This window comes from Spermophilus citellus (assembly GCF_964194105.1).
Source record: "Spermophilus citellus genome assembly, chromosome: 6".
Taxonomy (NCBI): Eukaryota; Metazoa; Chordata; class Mammalia; order Rodentia; family Sciuridae; genus Spermophilus; species Spermophilus citellus.
In genome coordinates this window covers 28,809,309-28,825,464 of record NC_138187.1, presented here as the reverse complement: position 1 = coordinate 28,825,464, position 16,156 = coordinate 28,809,309, and the positions used below count along the sequence as shown (strand labels likewise).

General features: G+C 56.0%; 1 protein-coding gene across 1 annotated transcript; it reads right to left on the bottom strand.

Annotated features, from left to right (window-relative positions):
- Positions 1 to 9,475: 9,475 nt before the first annotated feature.
- On the bottom strand, positions 9,476 to 10,953 carry HSPB1 (heat shock protein family B (small) member 1). Its single transcript, XM_081298542.1, has 3 exons — positions 10,518 to 10,953; positions 9,901 to 9,964; positions 9,476 to 9,787 (listed from the first exon to the last, which is right to left on the bottom strand). Exons 1-3 carry the CDS (start codon positions 10,885 to 10,887, stop codon positions 9,598 to 9,600), a joined length of 624 nt encoding a protein of 207 aa, XP_081154668.1. The 5' UTR covers positions 10,888 to 10,953; the 3' UTR covers positions 9,476 to 9,597.
- Between the last annotated feature and the right edge of the window lie 5,203 nt (positions 10,954 to 16,156).

Below are 16,156 nucleotides of genomic sequence, written 5' to 3'. Positions count from 1 at the left end.
CCACCTTCATTCTGGGTCTGGTTAGGGAAGCCTCAGCCATTGTGCTAACCTGGTTCTCCCAGGTGGGCACAATGGCTCATGCCTGTAATCTCTGGAGGCTGAGGCAGGAGGATCGAAATTTGAAAGCCACCCTAAGCAATTTAGTAAGACCCTAAACAATTCAAGACAATCTTAAATTTTTAAGAATGAAAGAAAAAAAAGGCTGGGGATGTGTGGCTCAGTGCCCCAGGTTCAGTCATCCCCCTGTACAAAACAACAGTAACAACCACCAAAAAACCCTGGTTCTTCCAATGATGGACAAATTATCTTACCTACTACTTTGGCTCTTAGCCATCAAAATGCCACTTTTTATTCTAATCTGAAGCAGTATTTTAGGGCTGGGGTCTTAGTGGTTATTTTTGTTTAGTGACACGGGTTGGAATCACAAATGTAGTCAAGCACTATACCACCGAGCTACAATTTCAGCCTCTCGTCATTTATGTAGTACTGGGGACCGAATTTGGCATTGCACATGGTAGGCAACCCCTTATCACTGAGCTACATTCCCGCCTTTTGTTTGTTTTTTTGGTACCAGGGGTTGAACCCACGGGCACTTAAACCACTGGAGCCACATCCCTAGCCTTTTTTTTTTTTTTTGAGACAGGATCTCATTCAGTTGTTGAGGCTGGCTTTGTAATCCTCATGCCTCAGTTTCCCAAGGCGCTGGGATTACAGGTGAGCGCCACTGCGTGACCATCCTGTTTGTCTAGACAGGGTCTCACCAAGTTGATCAGGCTGGCCACTCCTGCCTCAGCCTCCTGAGTCGCTGGGATCCTATGGCCCACCACTTATGGGTGGTTGTCAGTCTGAAGCCAGATGGGAAAGGTCATATTGGATTGTTAGGGAGCCAAAAGTGACTTCCAAAAAACTGGTAGTGGGTTTTTTGTTTTGTTTTGTTTTTTAATATTATGGTTTGCAAGTTTTTTGCCTCCTGACTTTGAGGACTGCTGTCTTGGTGTATTGGAGTGGGTAAGGGAGGGGCAAAGTGGGAAAAAAAATCCTCCGGTGCTAAATCAGATTACATTAGGAACACAGACGAGATTTTACAAATAAAGGCTAGGGAAATGGTATGAAGGACAGAAGCTCTGAAGCATTATGAGTGTCCTTTTCCCTGTAATCTCCCTAAATACTGTCCACATCCCCAAGACCAATCAGTATGCTACGTCCCACTGGGGCTGAAGCAAAGAGAGAGAATGATGGCTGCCCCCCCCTTACGTAAGTGGTGGGAGGGACAAAATGAAGCTCTTGAGCAAACACAAGAGCCCTGGTTCCCCCTAGCACCCAAAAAATGCACGAAAGATGGATGACTGGTCTGACTGGTCAACTGCAATGATGCTGGTTCGCCGGGCCTGGAGTTGGGAGGGAGGCTTCTGCATCTCTCCAGGTCGAGGTCCCACCCACCCAGGGGCTCCCGCACTACTGCCCTCCACTGCCCCGCGCTGGACACCGCTGGTCTCAGGGCGGCAGCCCCAACCCGGGGCTTCTCTCTGGGCCCTTCCCCGCCACAGACGCCCGTACCCACGAGCTTCACTGCCTGCGTCTCCCGCGGGCTCTAACCGAGAGTTCCCTCCGCTTCCCCGGCTCCCCGGTAGCTCCGACCCCTCGGGGGGGGGGGGGGGGGCGCAGGTGCCCGGATGTGAGGCGGACGGGGCCCGGACCCGTCCGTGGCCCCGCCCCTTGAGGCGGCCCCTTCCCTCGCGGGCGTGGTAGGAGCCAATCACAGGTTAGGCTCTTCCCGCACCGCCAATGGCGGGTCTGTTGCTAGGGTTCGGGTTCCTGCTCCACGATCGGCCTGCTCATCTGCCGCGGAGCTCGATTTGTGCTCGACCTGGCCCTCCCGCCACCGCGGAGCTTTATCCACCCCGCCTTCGCCACCCTCCTTCATTGCCGGAGGAACCGGGTCTGCGGTGTTGAGGGCATCATAACTCCTTAGAGGGCGGTAGTGACCTCCGTGGGCGTTGTCCCTGGAAGGACCCGGTTTGGCAGCGCGGAGCCTGAGGTTCCTGGTGTGCCCGGGACCCGCGCCTGCACCCAGCGTTTTCATCGGACCAGTGGCCCTGTCTCCCGTGCTCCACCCCAGCCCTTTTTATTTATTTATTTTCGATACAGAGTCTCGCTGAGTTGCTGTTTTTCTTCTTACAGATCTCATTCTGAAACAGTCCTAGGACGTCTGCATTATTCTCATCTCGCAGAGGGGGAACCAGGGCTCTGAATACCTTTGACCCCCACCACACACTGTTGGGAGGTATCAGAGGGACACAGAGACTCGGATCTGACAGTTCCCATCACCTTACACGTTGCCCCCTTTGTGGAGCAGTGAGGTGGGCATACGGGGCACACCTGATGTCCTGAGGACACTGAGGCCAGCACCCGTCTCTTGCCTGCCTGTCCAGCCTCAGATTGCACACTGTCCTACAGTGTTACAGGCCAGTCATCCTCAAGCATGGTGTGCAGGGTCCTCTGCCCAGGTGTACTGGCCAGCTCCATGCTCACGCTTCTAATTGAATGGTGGCCAACCAGGGCCAGGGCTCACCCGCAGAAACCACCTGGAAAGATATTAGAAATAGAAGGGGGTGCAGATACCTCAGTCTCTCCCCTCCCCATCTTCCAACAGAGTTGTATAATTTCATCCCAGAAGAAGGAACAAGTTTCCCACATCACCATCCTACCTGGATGTAAGAATCAGCTTCAGTGTGGCTTCTGTCACTCAGTAATGTTCCATTTTGTGTTGGGGAAGAAAAGCTTAAGAACTCAGGATTTAGATTCCCATCCTACTGTGTTTTGGATCTGTAGCATAACTTCTCAAGTTCCTTAGCCTATCAGTTTCCATATCTGTAAAGTGGGAATAATGTGGTCTACATTATAGAAATTCCTAGCATCGACTGGGTACTGTTTCCAGGCCCTGTTCTAAAAACATCACCTATTTATTCCTATACAGCTTCATTTTGCAGATGAAGAAACGGAGGCTTATTAACTAGACCAAGATCCAACAGCTAGAAAGTGGCTGAGTGGAAATTTGAACTCAGGCAGGCTGATATTGCTGTCTACAGCGTATCCATGATCCTCTGCTGCCTCTTAGTGGCCTAGGTTTGCTATGAGGAGTCAGTCAGCTAAGGAGTGATGGGCAGCTAGCAGGTGTCCAGTATGTGGCAGTTGTGAATAGTAGCAGACACAGTGATTCACACGCCCTGCAGCAAAGATGTGCCAGGGCAAGGCAGGGGCCCAGGATCTCAGCCTTGGCTTCCAGGCCCTACAAAAGCCGAATCAGACTGGCAGCCAAGACAGTGAGCAGGGGACATGCTGTCAGGCTTGAAGGCCCCTAAGGAAGAATGGGACCAATGGCATGGCAGGGTGGGACGGGGGTGGCGTCAGTATTTTCCAAGACTGGGCCTCCTGCTCCCATTTCTGCTGACCCTGCCAAGCCCAGAACCTGGGCAGAGATTCTGGAAGGTTCTGGAGTGAGCACTCTGGGATGTCTGGGGTCTTTCTCTGAAGGACCACCAGGGGGCAGTCACTGTATCTGGGCATGGGGGCAGGGTGATTAGAATGCCTAGCCCTAGGGCATCCTGCAGGGGCCAGTCTCAAGACCTGCCTTGGCACCTCCAGCCTGGTACACATGGGCCGTGATCCAAAGCTTCCTGCTTGAAGGGAGCCAGGACAGTCTGAGAGGTCTGAGTACTCAGGCCTGTGGCCTTCCTGCTGGGGATCACTTACTCTTCCTCCAGAACCACTCCTTCAACCCAGAGGCACCGGACCTGGGGCTCCAGGACCCCTGCTGAAGGATCACTCCTGCAGGCACTCCTAGGTTTCAAGGCTGTCAGGCTGGACAGGCCTTGAGCAGAGACTCTCCAGGGTTTCAAAGACAAAGGTGGGGGTGGGAGGCAGAGAGGGAGGGCCTCAAAAAGGGAGGAGTCTTGGTGAAGTGAAGAAGGTGGGGGTTCAGAGATGGGAGAACTCCAAGAAAGGGGGTTCAGTGTGCTAGAGGGGGCTTGATGTAGGGAGGGAGTGGGGATGGGGTTAAGTAAGGGCGTTGGGAATCAGAGGGGTCAGGAGTGGAGGATGGCCGCTCTGAAGGGGCCCAGCGAGGGTAGGAGGGTAAGGGGGCTGAAAGGGTAGAGAACCCAGGGAGGAAGGGGGCTCCTGAGGGAGAGGACTCAGGGGTCTCTTTGTCATCCATCCACCTGATTAAGTGATCAGCCTCCTGTCCTTGATTCCTCCAGCCTGAACACAGGGGTCCTCCTACCATCCCTGAGAGGAGTTGCAGAGACCCATCTTGTGCAGGTGGGCGGATGTGGTGAGACAGGGGTCCCACAGAGCGGGCTCTGCCCGGGCCCTTGTGGTCCTGCATGGCGCTGTCTCATTTCCTTGTGCGCCCCTGGGACCTTGGCTTTCCTACCATTGTTAGGGGACAATCCAACCTTTGTGATTGCTGCTTGATTCCCACCCTGCCAGGACTGACAACCCAGACAGACAGGAGGCGGGAGGCCGAGCCCAGGGCAAGACTGGCCCAAGCCCAGGTGTGGCCCTGCCTGGTGCTTATCCCTAAACCTCTCAATTTACTCCTCATCCCAGACCTTGGCAGGTTCTGTCCTGTTCAGCCCCAGGGCCAGGGTGGGGCAGACTTCCTGGCACAGAGGCAAGGCTGCCTGTGCTCTCTGGTAGACAGGGCAGCCTGACCTGCTGGGCTGGACAGAAGGGTGTGAGGGGCCATCGTGCTGTGGGGACACCCCAGGGCTGCTCCCCAGATGTGATCTTCCTCTCTGGGCTGAAGGTGGGAACCTGGCTGGGCATGGACCTCCCCTGCTGGCTGGTCAGTCAGGCTCTCCCACCTTCTACGTCCCTGCTCAACGTCACCCAGCCAGTTTTCATTCCAGAGCTGACCCTTCTTGGTGAGCCCGGGATTCTTGGCATTTTGATGTTGCCAACTCTTCCAGCACCAATGGGAAGTGGACAGAGCTGTCTCTTCTCAGAAGCCCATGAGGACACAGCGCATCCTCAGGAGGCACAGTGCTGCACACAGTGAGGTCCGGAGTCACCTGGCGGCATGGAAGTGGGGAGGAGAGTCCCACCCCTGGCTCAGAGGTTCCTGCAGGTGTGGAGTGATTTCTGCTCACATGTGGGTTTTCCCCTTGGAAGCCTGTGCCCCTCAGGGCTGGCACTTGGGGCATCCGCCAATAGAACACACACAGGGCACAAGTGGCTGGGTAGGACAGTGGGTGGGGACACTACGCTGGGCATTCCACACCCCAGGAAGAGGCTTCGGGACCACGTGGCCTGCTCTGCCCTGATCTGCTGGACAATCCTGGGCAAGTACAGCCCTTGCTGTGCCTCGCATTCTCCTCTGTGTGCTGAGGGGTGAGGCCAGGTGTCTTCTGGGAAACCAAAGGAGTGGGTTGGGGTTCCCCATGCCCTGGGCCCTTGAAGGGAGCGGGTATCTTTTTCTGATTTGCACTGGACATTTACAGATTAGGGGCTCTCGTGGCTATTGGGTAATGCTGTCCCCCACCCTGTGCCTTGACATGCACTGTCAAGGGAATTCCATGGAAAGCCCCCTCCCCCCACATTCCTTGGGTCTCTTTCCTTTGAGAGCAGGATGAAGGTGGGGGTCAGCCCCATTTCATGGCTCTGAGCTTGGGTCCAGCACCACGCTGGATCAGACCTGCCTGCCTCCCCTGCCCTCGCCCAGACAGCTGCCTCCTGCTGCCCCGCAGTGGTCCTCAGCTGGCCACTGGCTGCTGTGCAGGTCTGTGCCTGACTTTGGGGATTGTCCCAGATCCCCAGGTCCCAGTGTGTGTACGTGAGGATAGGGTGAGGAGATTCTGAGGTTCCAAAGTGAGGTCAGCGGATGCCCCTGACCAGCTGGACCCATGCCTGGCCCTGCCCTCAGGTGGCTGACGCCAGGCGAGTGAGACTGGGACTCTGTCAACCCATGGCCAGTCCCTGGCAGGAGCTCCTCTTATGCCTGACCCTCCTCCCCTCTCCCCATCACCAAGTGCCTGAGACCCAGTTCTGTGCCCTCTCTTGGTGAAGCTTTTGCTCCCTCCCTTCTTCCCCACCAGGGGAGCTGTGGAAAGCTGCCTGCCAATTCCTGGGACAATTCTGTAGCAGGGGAGGTGGCGGAATCTGCAAAGGATTCACTCTCCCAGCAGTCAAGGCCAGGGCCTGCTGAACCCCACCGATGGCAAGGTCAGCAAGCCCCTCTCCCCAGCCCACGGGCCCGCCTCTCAGCTGGACGTTCCCAGTCACCCCCTTTTGAGAACCAGAGCTCTATTTTAAAGCAGGCATTTTAAACCCTGTTTAAAATGGCCCATGGTGGCACACACCTGTAACTTCAGCCGCCCTGGAGGCTGAGGCAGGAGGATTGTGAGTTCAAAGGCAGCCTCAACAACTTAGCAAGACCTGGTCTTAAAATAAAAAATATAGGGGCTGGGGTTGTGATTCAAAGGAAGGGGTACTTGGTTCGATCCTTGGTACCACATAAAAACAAAAGAAAGGTATTGTGTTCACATACAACTAAAAAATAAATGTTTTTAAAAAAATACAAAGAGAGGGCTGGGGATGTGGCTCAAGCGGTAGCGCGCTCGCCTGGCGTGCGTGCGGCCCGGGTTCGATCCTCAGCACCACATACCAACAAAGATGTTGTGTCCGCCGAGAACTAAGAAAAAATAAATAAATATTAAAATTCTCTCTCTCTCTCTCTCTCTCTCTCTGTCCCCCTCTCTCTCACTCTCTCTTTAAAAAAAAATACAAAGAGTTGGGATGTGGCTCAGTGGTCAAGCACCCCTGGGTTCAATCCCCAGTACCAATAAATGAATGAATGAATGATGAATGAATGAATGAATGAATAAAGCAGGGATCTGCTTTGATCTCCGTCCTGTTTTTTTATGACTTCAGTAGTCTACACTTAGCTTGGCCTTCAGTGCCAAGGTCAGCAGGGTGGGGCAGGGTACAGGGCATGTGGCACACATTTTTCTCAAGTCCCCTCTTGTTTTCCCTCACTCCAGCCCTGGCCCAAGACTGTGACTGTCTCTCCTTGCCTATCCCACAAGTCTCACTTCGAAAAATCCCTCCTGCCCACCTCCACTAAACCCAGCTTGGCCCTTCTCTAAGGGAATCATGCTGTTTCCTCCAGTTGTCCCCTTGAGAGCAGGGACTTGGATCAACAGTTGCTGGGCCCAGAGGAGATGCCCACTGGAACGGACAGAAAAAGAGAGGCCCAGGAAGCACTCTGAGGCAGAAGGTGGCCCAGGAATCCCTGGGTAAACCTGAGCCGGTGAGGGATGAGCAGCAGCCACAGGAATTGTGGGCCTCCAGGGAGCTGGGCCTGCCAGCCTCCACCATGGTCAGATCACAGAGCATTGCCCTCGGATGGCCTTAGGCTAACCAGAGCCGCCTGGGTGCGCCCTATGCATTGACCCAAGGCCAATGTCTGAGCCCACAGAACTGAAGGACATTTGGAGTCCTTTAGAGATGGACACATTGAAACACTGGAGACAGGCCTGGGAAGGGCTGCCCCTCTACCACATCAACAAGTCTCCCAGTAGCCAGTGCCAGATGCCCTCAGCAGAGACTGTCACGTATTGCCAGCCACAGCCCACTCCACCTGGAGATGCTACCCAGCATCCCTGAGCCGAGGGTGTAGGGCAGCCCACCCGCACTTTCTCTTAACCTTCTGCCCCAGCTGGGTGGCTGGGTGGCTCCACCACCAGCCAGCTACCTCAATTATCCCATTTCTACTTCAGTTTCCCAGGAAAATAAGAATTCAGTTCCTGGTTTCCTTTGTAGGGACTGAATTCTTATATTTACCTTCCCATCAGTGCCCCAGCCATGTCTCAGATGAGGCCCCTAGTGCCCAGAGCCTCAAAGACACTGCCCTGGGACTTTACCCCAGGGGCACCCCCAACACCTCAGAGGTTGACCCCTGCCTGCCGCTGACTGTGATCTTGACACTGGGCCTGAGATTCTTGGCAGCTCTTTCCAGGTCTGTTTGGCTTCCTGGTCCTCAGCCTCCTCCTCCCAAAGCCTCATCAAGCCTTATTTGGTAGCACTTGAAACTGTGGAGACCCTCTCCCTGTCCCTGAGCAGGGTCTGGGCTAATCTGACCACACACACGTCACCCACCTCCTCCCTTCCAAGTCTAGTCACTTCTTTTGAGACATGCTGTTCCCAGGGCTTAAGCAGGAGTAATTGTACCTCTTTTCAGGGTTGATGTGAGGATGACACTCCAAGGGCACCTCAGGGCAGCCTCACTGTCACTATGTCTGACATAGCCAGGCCTCAGCAGGCCAGGGCATCCCTGGTGTCTGTCACAGGGGAACTGCAGACGGCTTAAACCTTGGCTGGCATCTCGGGCCATAGGAACATGGAGGCATCCAGAGGCTCCTGGCGGGGGTGGGGGACAGTGTTAGGGATGAGGGGTGGCAGGCTCAGGGTCTGGAGCTCAGAAATGGGCCTAAGCAGTCTTGGCCTGATGGTAGAAGGGTGGAGAGGCGGGGCAGCATCCTGGCAGACGAGCTCAGACCTGTGCTGCCAGCTGCACCGACACAGTTCCTGCTGCATGTTTTTTCCCCCGTTGGCCTTGGTCCAGGTCCAGCCAGGCCTCTCAGACCCAACCCGCCCTGGCTTCACGCCTGCTCCAGATGTGGGTGTCACAACAGGGGCTGCACCAGGGAGTGGACACCAAGAGGCTGGGAGCATAGAGGGCAGCATCGCGGATATGTGCACCCCTCTTCCCTGTGGAAGCTGCTCCTCCCAGGGCTGTGGGCTCAGGAATGAGTGTGGGTGTGTCTTGTCACAGCCTCAGGTTCTGAGACCCTGTTCCTGGAATTTGGGGGGAATTTGGAATAGGGCTGGAGACAGGGCTCCAAAGCCCCCTCAGCAGGCTCCTTAGAACCTTCCCTGGACCTGCTGGAGGGTGGGGGCTGGAGCAAGGGCAGACTAGGGAGGGCTAATGAGGTGTGATGGTTCCTACCTGGACCAGTCAAGGCAAGCCCTCCCTCCCCAGGAACCAACAACTAGAACACACTCCTCTTCTAGGCACCCGCCCCTCCTGAGAGAACGTGCCTGTCCTGCATTCAGGGTGGGTCCTCTGAGGACCAAACCCTGTTTGTACTTAGCTGGAGTTGCCACACCTCCTATTCCTTCCCCATGGTCCTGTGCCTCTTGACAAGGGACCATGAGCTCTTAGGAAGTCCCCTCTTCTGCCCCTACTGCAATTTCCCCTTACCCCAGCTGGGTCCCTGAATACTGACTGGGGGGAAAGGTGCTCTTCCTGGATTCTTCTCCCCCACACCTGACCCTGGACAGGGCTGGGTCCCCAAAGTCCAGCAGAGAGCTGAGCCCAGCAGGCCCTCAGCTTAGGTAAGAACACAGGAGGCTTTTGCTCAGGGCGTTCACCCCCAGGCCTCCACAAACACCAGGAGGGTCTGAGGCAGTGTCCAGCAGTTACTTCGAATTTTATTTGAGAAAAAGAGAAGGTACATGTATCAAAAGAGCACACGGGTGGGGTGAAGGGGGACGGCCAGTCGTTTCTCGGGGTGGACAGCAGGGTAATGGGTTCTACTTGGCTTCAGTCTGCTCAGACTTCCCAGCTTCTGAACTCCCCAGCTGGGCACGCGACTCGAAGGTGACAGGGATGGTGATCTCCGCTGACTGTGTGGCTGGCTTGGGCATGGGGGCCTCCACAGTGAGTGTGCCCTCAGGGGACAGGGAGGAGGAGACCAGAGTGGGGTCCACACCGGGTGGCAGCCTGGACATGCAGAGAAGGAGAGCAGTTGTTACACACCGCCCCTGTCCCCTTCCCTGCATCCACTCCGCTGGACCCCCTCCCAACACCCCCCGCCAAGTTGGGCCAAGACTCACGTGTATTTCCGAGTGAAGCAGCGGGAGACGTAGCCGTGCTCATCCTGCCTCTCTTCGTGCTTGCCTGGGGTGGGGTAGAAGGAGGTCAGAGGCTGTGTGGACCGGCCCACGCCCGTCCCAACAGGCCCCTCTGGCCAGAGGCCCCACCACCTGCTCTGGGGTAGCTGCGTCTCAGGAGGACACAGATCGAGTTGTCTAAGGGTATCTGGGGGGGCCTGACTGTCCGCTCCCGGCGTCATGAGTTTTCGAAAAGTTCCACCCAGAACTTTTCCCACCAGTGGGGGCGCGGCGCTGGGCTCTTGGCCGGGACTGCGCGCGCACAAAGCATCGTACACGCCCCCTCCGCTGCCAGGGCCAGGGCCGGGGCACCTGCTCTTAGGGGACGGGGATGGAGTTCTCCAAGGGAAGGGGCGTTGTTCCTTCTCTTAACGTCTTTCGAGCCCCGGGTCCTTCAGAGCGACCCGCATCGCGCATTCCGAGCCAAGGGAAGCGGGTCGAGGAACAGGCCTCGGACCTCCCCCGGGCCGGACCCTCGGCCCAGCCCATCCCGCCCTGGGAGGCTCCCGCAGGCTCTCCCCGCCAGCTTCATCCTCCGCTGGGGACCACAAGGGGCTCACCGGTGATCTCCACCACTCCGTCCTTGGTCTTGACCATCAGCTCCTCCGGGGCGAAGTGGTTGACGTCCAGGGACACGCGCCAGCGGTCGGCCGTGTGCCGGATCTCCGAGACGCCCCTGCTGAGCTGCCGGCTGAGCGCGCGGCTGTAGGCGGGCGCGGCTGCGGCCACGGCCCCGGGGCCCTCGGCGGCGGGCAGCGGGCGCACGTAGCCCGGCCAGGCGCTGGAGCTGAACCACTGCGTCCACTCCTCCGGCAGCCGGGGCAGCCCGAAGGCCTGGTCGAAGAGGCGGCTGTGGTTCGGGTACCAGTCGTGGAAAGGGTCCCAGCTGGGGGTCCGCAGGAGCGTGAAGGGCACGCGGCGCTCGGTCATGCTGGCTGCTGGCTGCGCTGGGCGGTTCAATGCGCGTCGGGCTGAAGTCCGAGAAGTGCTGGGCTGGGGCCCCGGCTGCGCTTTTATGGGTCTCCAGCCGGGTATTTTTAGCAGGCGGTGCTTCAGGTCTCTATTAATGGCAATGACCAGTTGGGGGCCGTCCCTCCCCCTGCATTCCTCCCACGGCTTATGAGGGGACAGCGGGCGAGGCCAGGAAGGTTCTGCCCACATCTGGAAACTTCTCTTGTTTAGGAAAACAAATGACAGGAGAGCACGGGAGCTGGAATTGTGCCCATCGCAGGGCGCACTCAGCCTGGGCGTTAAAGCGCTGCGGGAGTTGGCCCGTGGCCCGTCCCATCCCTTTGTTAAGAAGATCAAAGCCCAGAGTGGTTGGATTACTTGTCCAGGGTGGGGCCCCACGACTAGGAAGTGGTAGAGGTAGGTTTGGACCAGAGGGGGCCCGTGATGAGTTGTGTCCTAGAACCGAGTGGGGTGGTACTTGAGAGGGTGGACTTCAAGACAGGACTGCCTGAGGCCACTGGATCTGCCACCAAGAAGGTGAACTTGTATAAGTTAAGCTCTGTGCCTTACTTTCCCACGGTGGGACACCAAGATGTTGCTGGTGTTGTTGGAAAGGGCCAGGGATTCAATGACTTCATGCAAGTGAAGACTTTAGCCCGGAGCCTAGTGCCTCATAGTTGGTAGTTAACTGTTCCTTGCCTGGAATTGGAGATGGTCGAGTTAGCCTTTCCCCTCCCTTCTCCTGAGCAGTGGGGCTGGCCCACCTGGCTGAGACTCGGGTCAGTAGGGAGGTTATTGTCAAGTTTCCCCATATCTATTTTTCCTTTAGAAGCCCTGGCCAGGGAACTTCAGTACAACAAATTTGAATCCAGTCTGGCCTTTACTATTGGCTTCCTGTCTGATTTTGGTCAAGGCCCTGCTCCTATGGTCTCAGTTTCGTTTTTGCAGATTATGGACTCAAAACCTGCCCCCCCCCAGCACTTTTTTGTTGTTATTGTTGTTACTGTTGTTGTTACCAGAGATTGAACCCAGGGATGCTTAGCCACCCAGCCTTTTTTTAATATTTTAGTTAGAGACAGGGTCTTGCTGAGTTGCTTAGGCTCTGGCTAAATTGCCGAGGCTGGCTTTATACTTGAGATCTTCCTGCCTCAGCCTCTGGAGCTGCTGGGATTACAGGTGTGTGCCACCCAAATCCCCTTTGGCTTATTTTTTAAAAAATAAGCCACTTGAGCCACATCCCAAGCCACCCCTTTGGCTTATGACTCCTATCACACAGGGGGCGGGCGGAGTGTGGGTCCAAGAGATCCAGTCGAGTTCACACAAATTTGCCTGGAGCCTAAGGCTCACCCCTTGATCCTCTTCCCCCACCTGACCACCTCTGGGGTCCAGGTCCCCGATCTCCCAGCTCAGAAGGAGGTGCTCAGCCTGAGGGTGCTGCTCCCCTCCCTGCTCAGATGTGGCCTGTTCAGCTTTCCTTCTTCCTGACTTAGGTTCTGTTTTCCCTCCTCTTTAGCTGAGGCTCCAGAGGTTGACTGGCTACTGTGTCTGTAAAGCACCAACATGTCAGCCTCTTCACACTCGGGTCCCCTGGGCTCCCTACTTCTTCTTTCCCACCCCATCCTTCTGGCTGCATGTCCCAGGGTGCAGTCTCCACCCCTGCCAATTCTTTTTTTATTTTTGATTTGATTTTTTTTAATTTTTTTATTTTTTTTTTAAAGAGAGAGTGAGAGAGAGAGAGAGAGAGAGAGAGAGAATTTTTTAATATTTATTTTTTAGTTCTCGGCAAACACAACATCTTTGTTTGTATGTGGTGCTGAGGATCGAACCCGGGCCGCACGCATGCCAGACGAGCGCGCTACCGCCTGAGCCACATTCCCAGCCCCTATTTTTTATTTTAAATATTTTTTTAGTTGTCAGTGAACCTTTATTTAACTTGTTTATTTATATGCAGTGCTAAGAATCGAACCCAGAGCCTCACACATGCCAGGCAACTGCTTTACCCCTGAGCCACATCCCCAGCCCTCACTCCTGCCAATTCTATAGGAGACTGAGGCCTTGTCCTACCCAGACCCAGACTCTAGGGACGCTGAAGGGACTGGCAGGTGGACTCCAGGCCACTCACTTTGATGAGCCTCAGTTTCCTTCTTCTTCTTCTTCTTATTATTATTATTATTAGTTGTAGGTGGACACAATACCTTTATCTTATTTTATTTATTTATTTATCTTTATGTGGTGCCGACGATCGAATCCAGGGCCTCACACGTGCCAAGCAAGCGCTCCACCACTGAGCCACACCCCCAGCCCCTCAGTTTCCTTTCCGAGAGAGAGCTCATGGGTGCCTGTCTTTCCTGCCCACCCGTTCTGCATCAGAGTAGAGTCGGGCTGGGTCATGAGTCCCAGGTCAGCCCAGGAGAGAACGCTGAGATCCTGGAACGCTCAGGGGACAAGTGTAGGGTACCCAGGATGCCTGCCCTCACCTCTGCCCCTTCCCTTGCTAGATCACACCGGGAGCTGGGAAGGTCTCAGCTGGGAGCTCCTGGCTGTCCTCCTAAGTGTCTTAGGAAGCTGCAGGCCTTGGTTCCTGGCACTCCCAGCCCCGCCCACCTCCAGATCCTCTATAAATTCAGGTGAGATCAGAAGATAGAGACCTGCCTGTCTCTGCCCAGGCTGGAGCCCAGGGCTCCCCACCCAAAAGGGAGCTGTCAGGTGTGGTCATGGGAGCTTTCAAGTGGGGCCCTTCCAGGCCCACCCACGCTGCTGGTGGCTGCCCAGCACTTTGTAGACACAAGCTTCCTTCATCTTGCCTGAAACCAGGGCGAGGAGAGTCCACCCGGATGCCCAGGCCAGGGAAGATGGTGCAACCCCAGGGCACACTGACCTGCCCCGCCTGTCACTCACAGTCGGCATTCGTCCCTCTGTGTGGGCCGTTCTTGAGGGATGATTCTGAGATCAGCTGATCACAAAGGAGGGGACACTGAGGCTGCATGGGGAGCAGGGTGGAGGGGGGTGAGAAGCTGGGTTTTGGGGTCAGACAGGGCTGGGCTGTGTGACCTCTTGAGCGCACTTGTCTCCATCTGCAAAATGAGGCTGATAATGCCCCGCCGGTTTGACAGCAATGCCGCGAGTCCCTAATGTGATAAGGTGTGTTAAGTGCCTGGTGCTCAAACTCCCTCAGTGTTCTCTTGAGGGTCTTTTGCTTTGTATATTGTGGTTTCAAACAGTGACAGTTACCCAGTTGTATGTGCTTTATGATGTATACATATGAAGCTCTACTGAGTCCCCTTTTTCAGATGAGAAAACTGAGGGCCAGAATTGCCACAGGGTCTCACTGGGTGCCGAGGTGCCTGCCAGTAATCCCAGTGACTTGGGAGGATGAGGCAGAGGACCGCACATTCCAGGCCAGCCTCAGCAATTTAGCAAGGCCCTAAGCAACTCAGTGAGACCCTGTCCCTAAATAAAATACAAACAGGGCTGGGGGTGTGGCTCAGGGGTTAAGCGCCCCTGGGTTCAAGCTGGTAGGGATGGGAAGGGTTAGAGTTCAGGACTCCCATTTCCTCAGGGGGAGACTTCCCAGGCAGGGGGCTTCTGGGACACAGGGGCAGGGGGGCAGGACAGGGAGGGCTGGACCAGGTCCTCTGGGGTCCTTGGCACTCCTAACCAAGTGCCTCCCCAGGAGGCTGGACTCTCCCCGTGGCAGCCGGGCTTGGCAAGTAGAGTCAGGGTTGAGTGGCAGTGCCCACTGTTGGTGGTCTGTGTCCTGCTGCAGCAACAGGACCCTGTCTTTCCAGGGGTAGTTTTTCTGAGATAGAGAGAACCCTTTGGGCTGGGGGTATAGCTGAGTGGTACAGCATCTGCCTGGCACACACCGGCCCTGGTCTCCATCCCCAGCACTGCAGAGAGAGAGAATGAGAGAAAGAGCGAGAGAGAGAAGTGGGGGGGAGGAGAACTTTACCCCCATAGGGATTTCCGAGAAGCCATAGGGATGGATCACAGTCCCATCTCCTTCAGTGCCCTCTGTAGGGTCTGGAGATTCCTTCATGGGAGGACCCCTCCTCGTGCCCTTAACCCCTAAATCTGGGGCACTCTGCAGAAGCTGCAAGACCAACCTCCACCCCTTGCACTGTGCCCAAGGTTTTGGCCACGCGGGCCACGCCCTTGACAGGTCTCTGCCAACTGCAGCTCAACTAGCCCCTCCCTTGCTGGCCCAGCCTCAGAGAAAGCACTGGAGTGTTCCGGCAGCTGCTCCAACTCCCTCCGGAGCTGCTGAGAGAGCTGATGACTGATGGTGGCACCAGCCACTGGGTCTGCTGGGACTAAAAATGAGGGCAGCTGTCATTAAAGCAAACGGGGGCAGGGGGCACTAGATCTTTCTGGAAACATCTAGACACTCCCTCTCTAGGAGTATGTTTCCTCAAACCCAGGTCCAGCCTGCCTCCCCTGCTAGGCCTCTGGTTTCTGGTTGGCCTGGGGGTCACCGCCCACCCCCACAACACTGGGAAAGGCGGCAGGGCTGGGGATCCATCCTCTGGACCCTCTTGCCCTTGGCTGTCTAGCAGAAAGAAGCTGTCTGGCTTGGGAGTCCGCAGACCTGGATGTTTTTGGCTTTGGTTGGCCGGAGGCCAGCACTGTGACTCATTCTCTTCATCTGCACAATGAGACCATTGGACTGCATGTTCTGGAAGTCTCCTTCCAGGGCCATGAGTCAAGTTTCTCCTCCACTCGGCCCCCCTCTGGCCTGCTCCTTCGCAGTCAAAATGCTGCAGGATGGGGGTATTTGGGCAGTGGTGACCGAGATTCTCTGCTTGACCAAACTTAGGTGCCTGAGCGATCTCCTAGGTCATCTGTGCACTGCCTTGTAAAATCCAGTTTTGGCAAGAGCCCAGATCAGTCAGTTAATCCGCAGCCTTCCATGTCTGGTCAGGTTCTTGGTCCTCCTCCACCCCTAATCCCCACAGCTGAAGTCCCACACCCCTTGGCCTGCCTTCAGCTGGAACCCTGCCAGATGGGACTAGCCTGAAGCCCCCCCCCCCCACCAAGGCTCCTCTTAGTCATTTCCCATCCGCTGGCCCCACCCGGTGCCTAGGCTGACACTTCCTCTTGCCCCCTGAAAGTGGCACTCAGCTCCACAGCAGTGTCCTGAGCCCATCTCATGGTCCTGGATAAAATCTTCCTCACCAGGTTCTGGCAAATGTCACTGAGTACTTTCTCTTTTTAACCGTGGAGGCAGGAGAGGGGAGGCTGGGGAGAC

Coding starts and splice junctions, on each gene's coding strand:
- HSPB1 (XM_081298542.1), bottom strand. CDS start 10,887: ATGACCGAGCGCCGCGTGCCCTTCACGCTCCTGCGGACCCCCAGCTGG. Junction 9,965..10,517: donor CGGAGTGGTGGAGATCACCG/GTGAGCCCCTTG, acceptor ACCCCACCCCAG/GCAAGCACGAAGAGAGGCAG. Junction 9,788..9,900: donor TGCTTCACTCGGAAATACAC/GTGAGTCTTGGC, acceptor CTGCATGTCCAG/GCTGCCACCCGGTGTGGACC.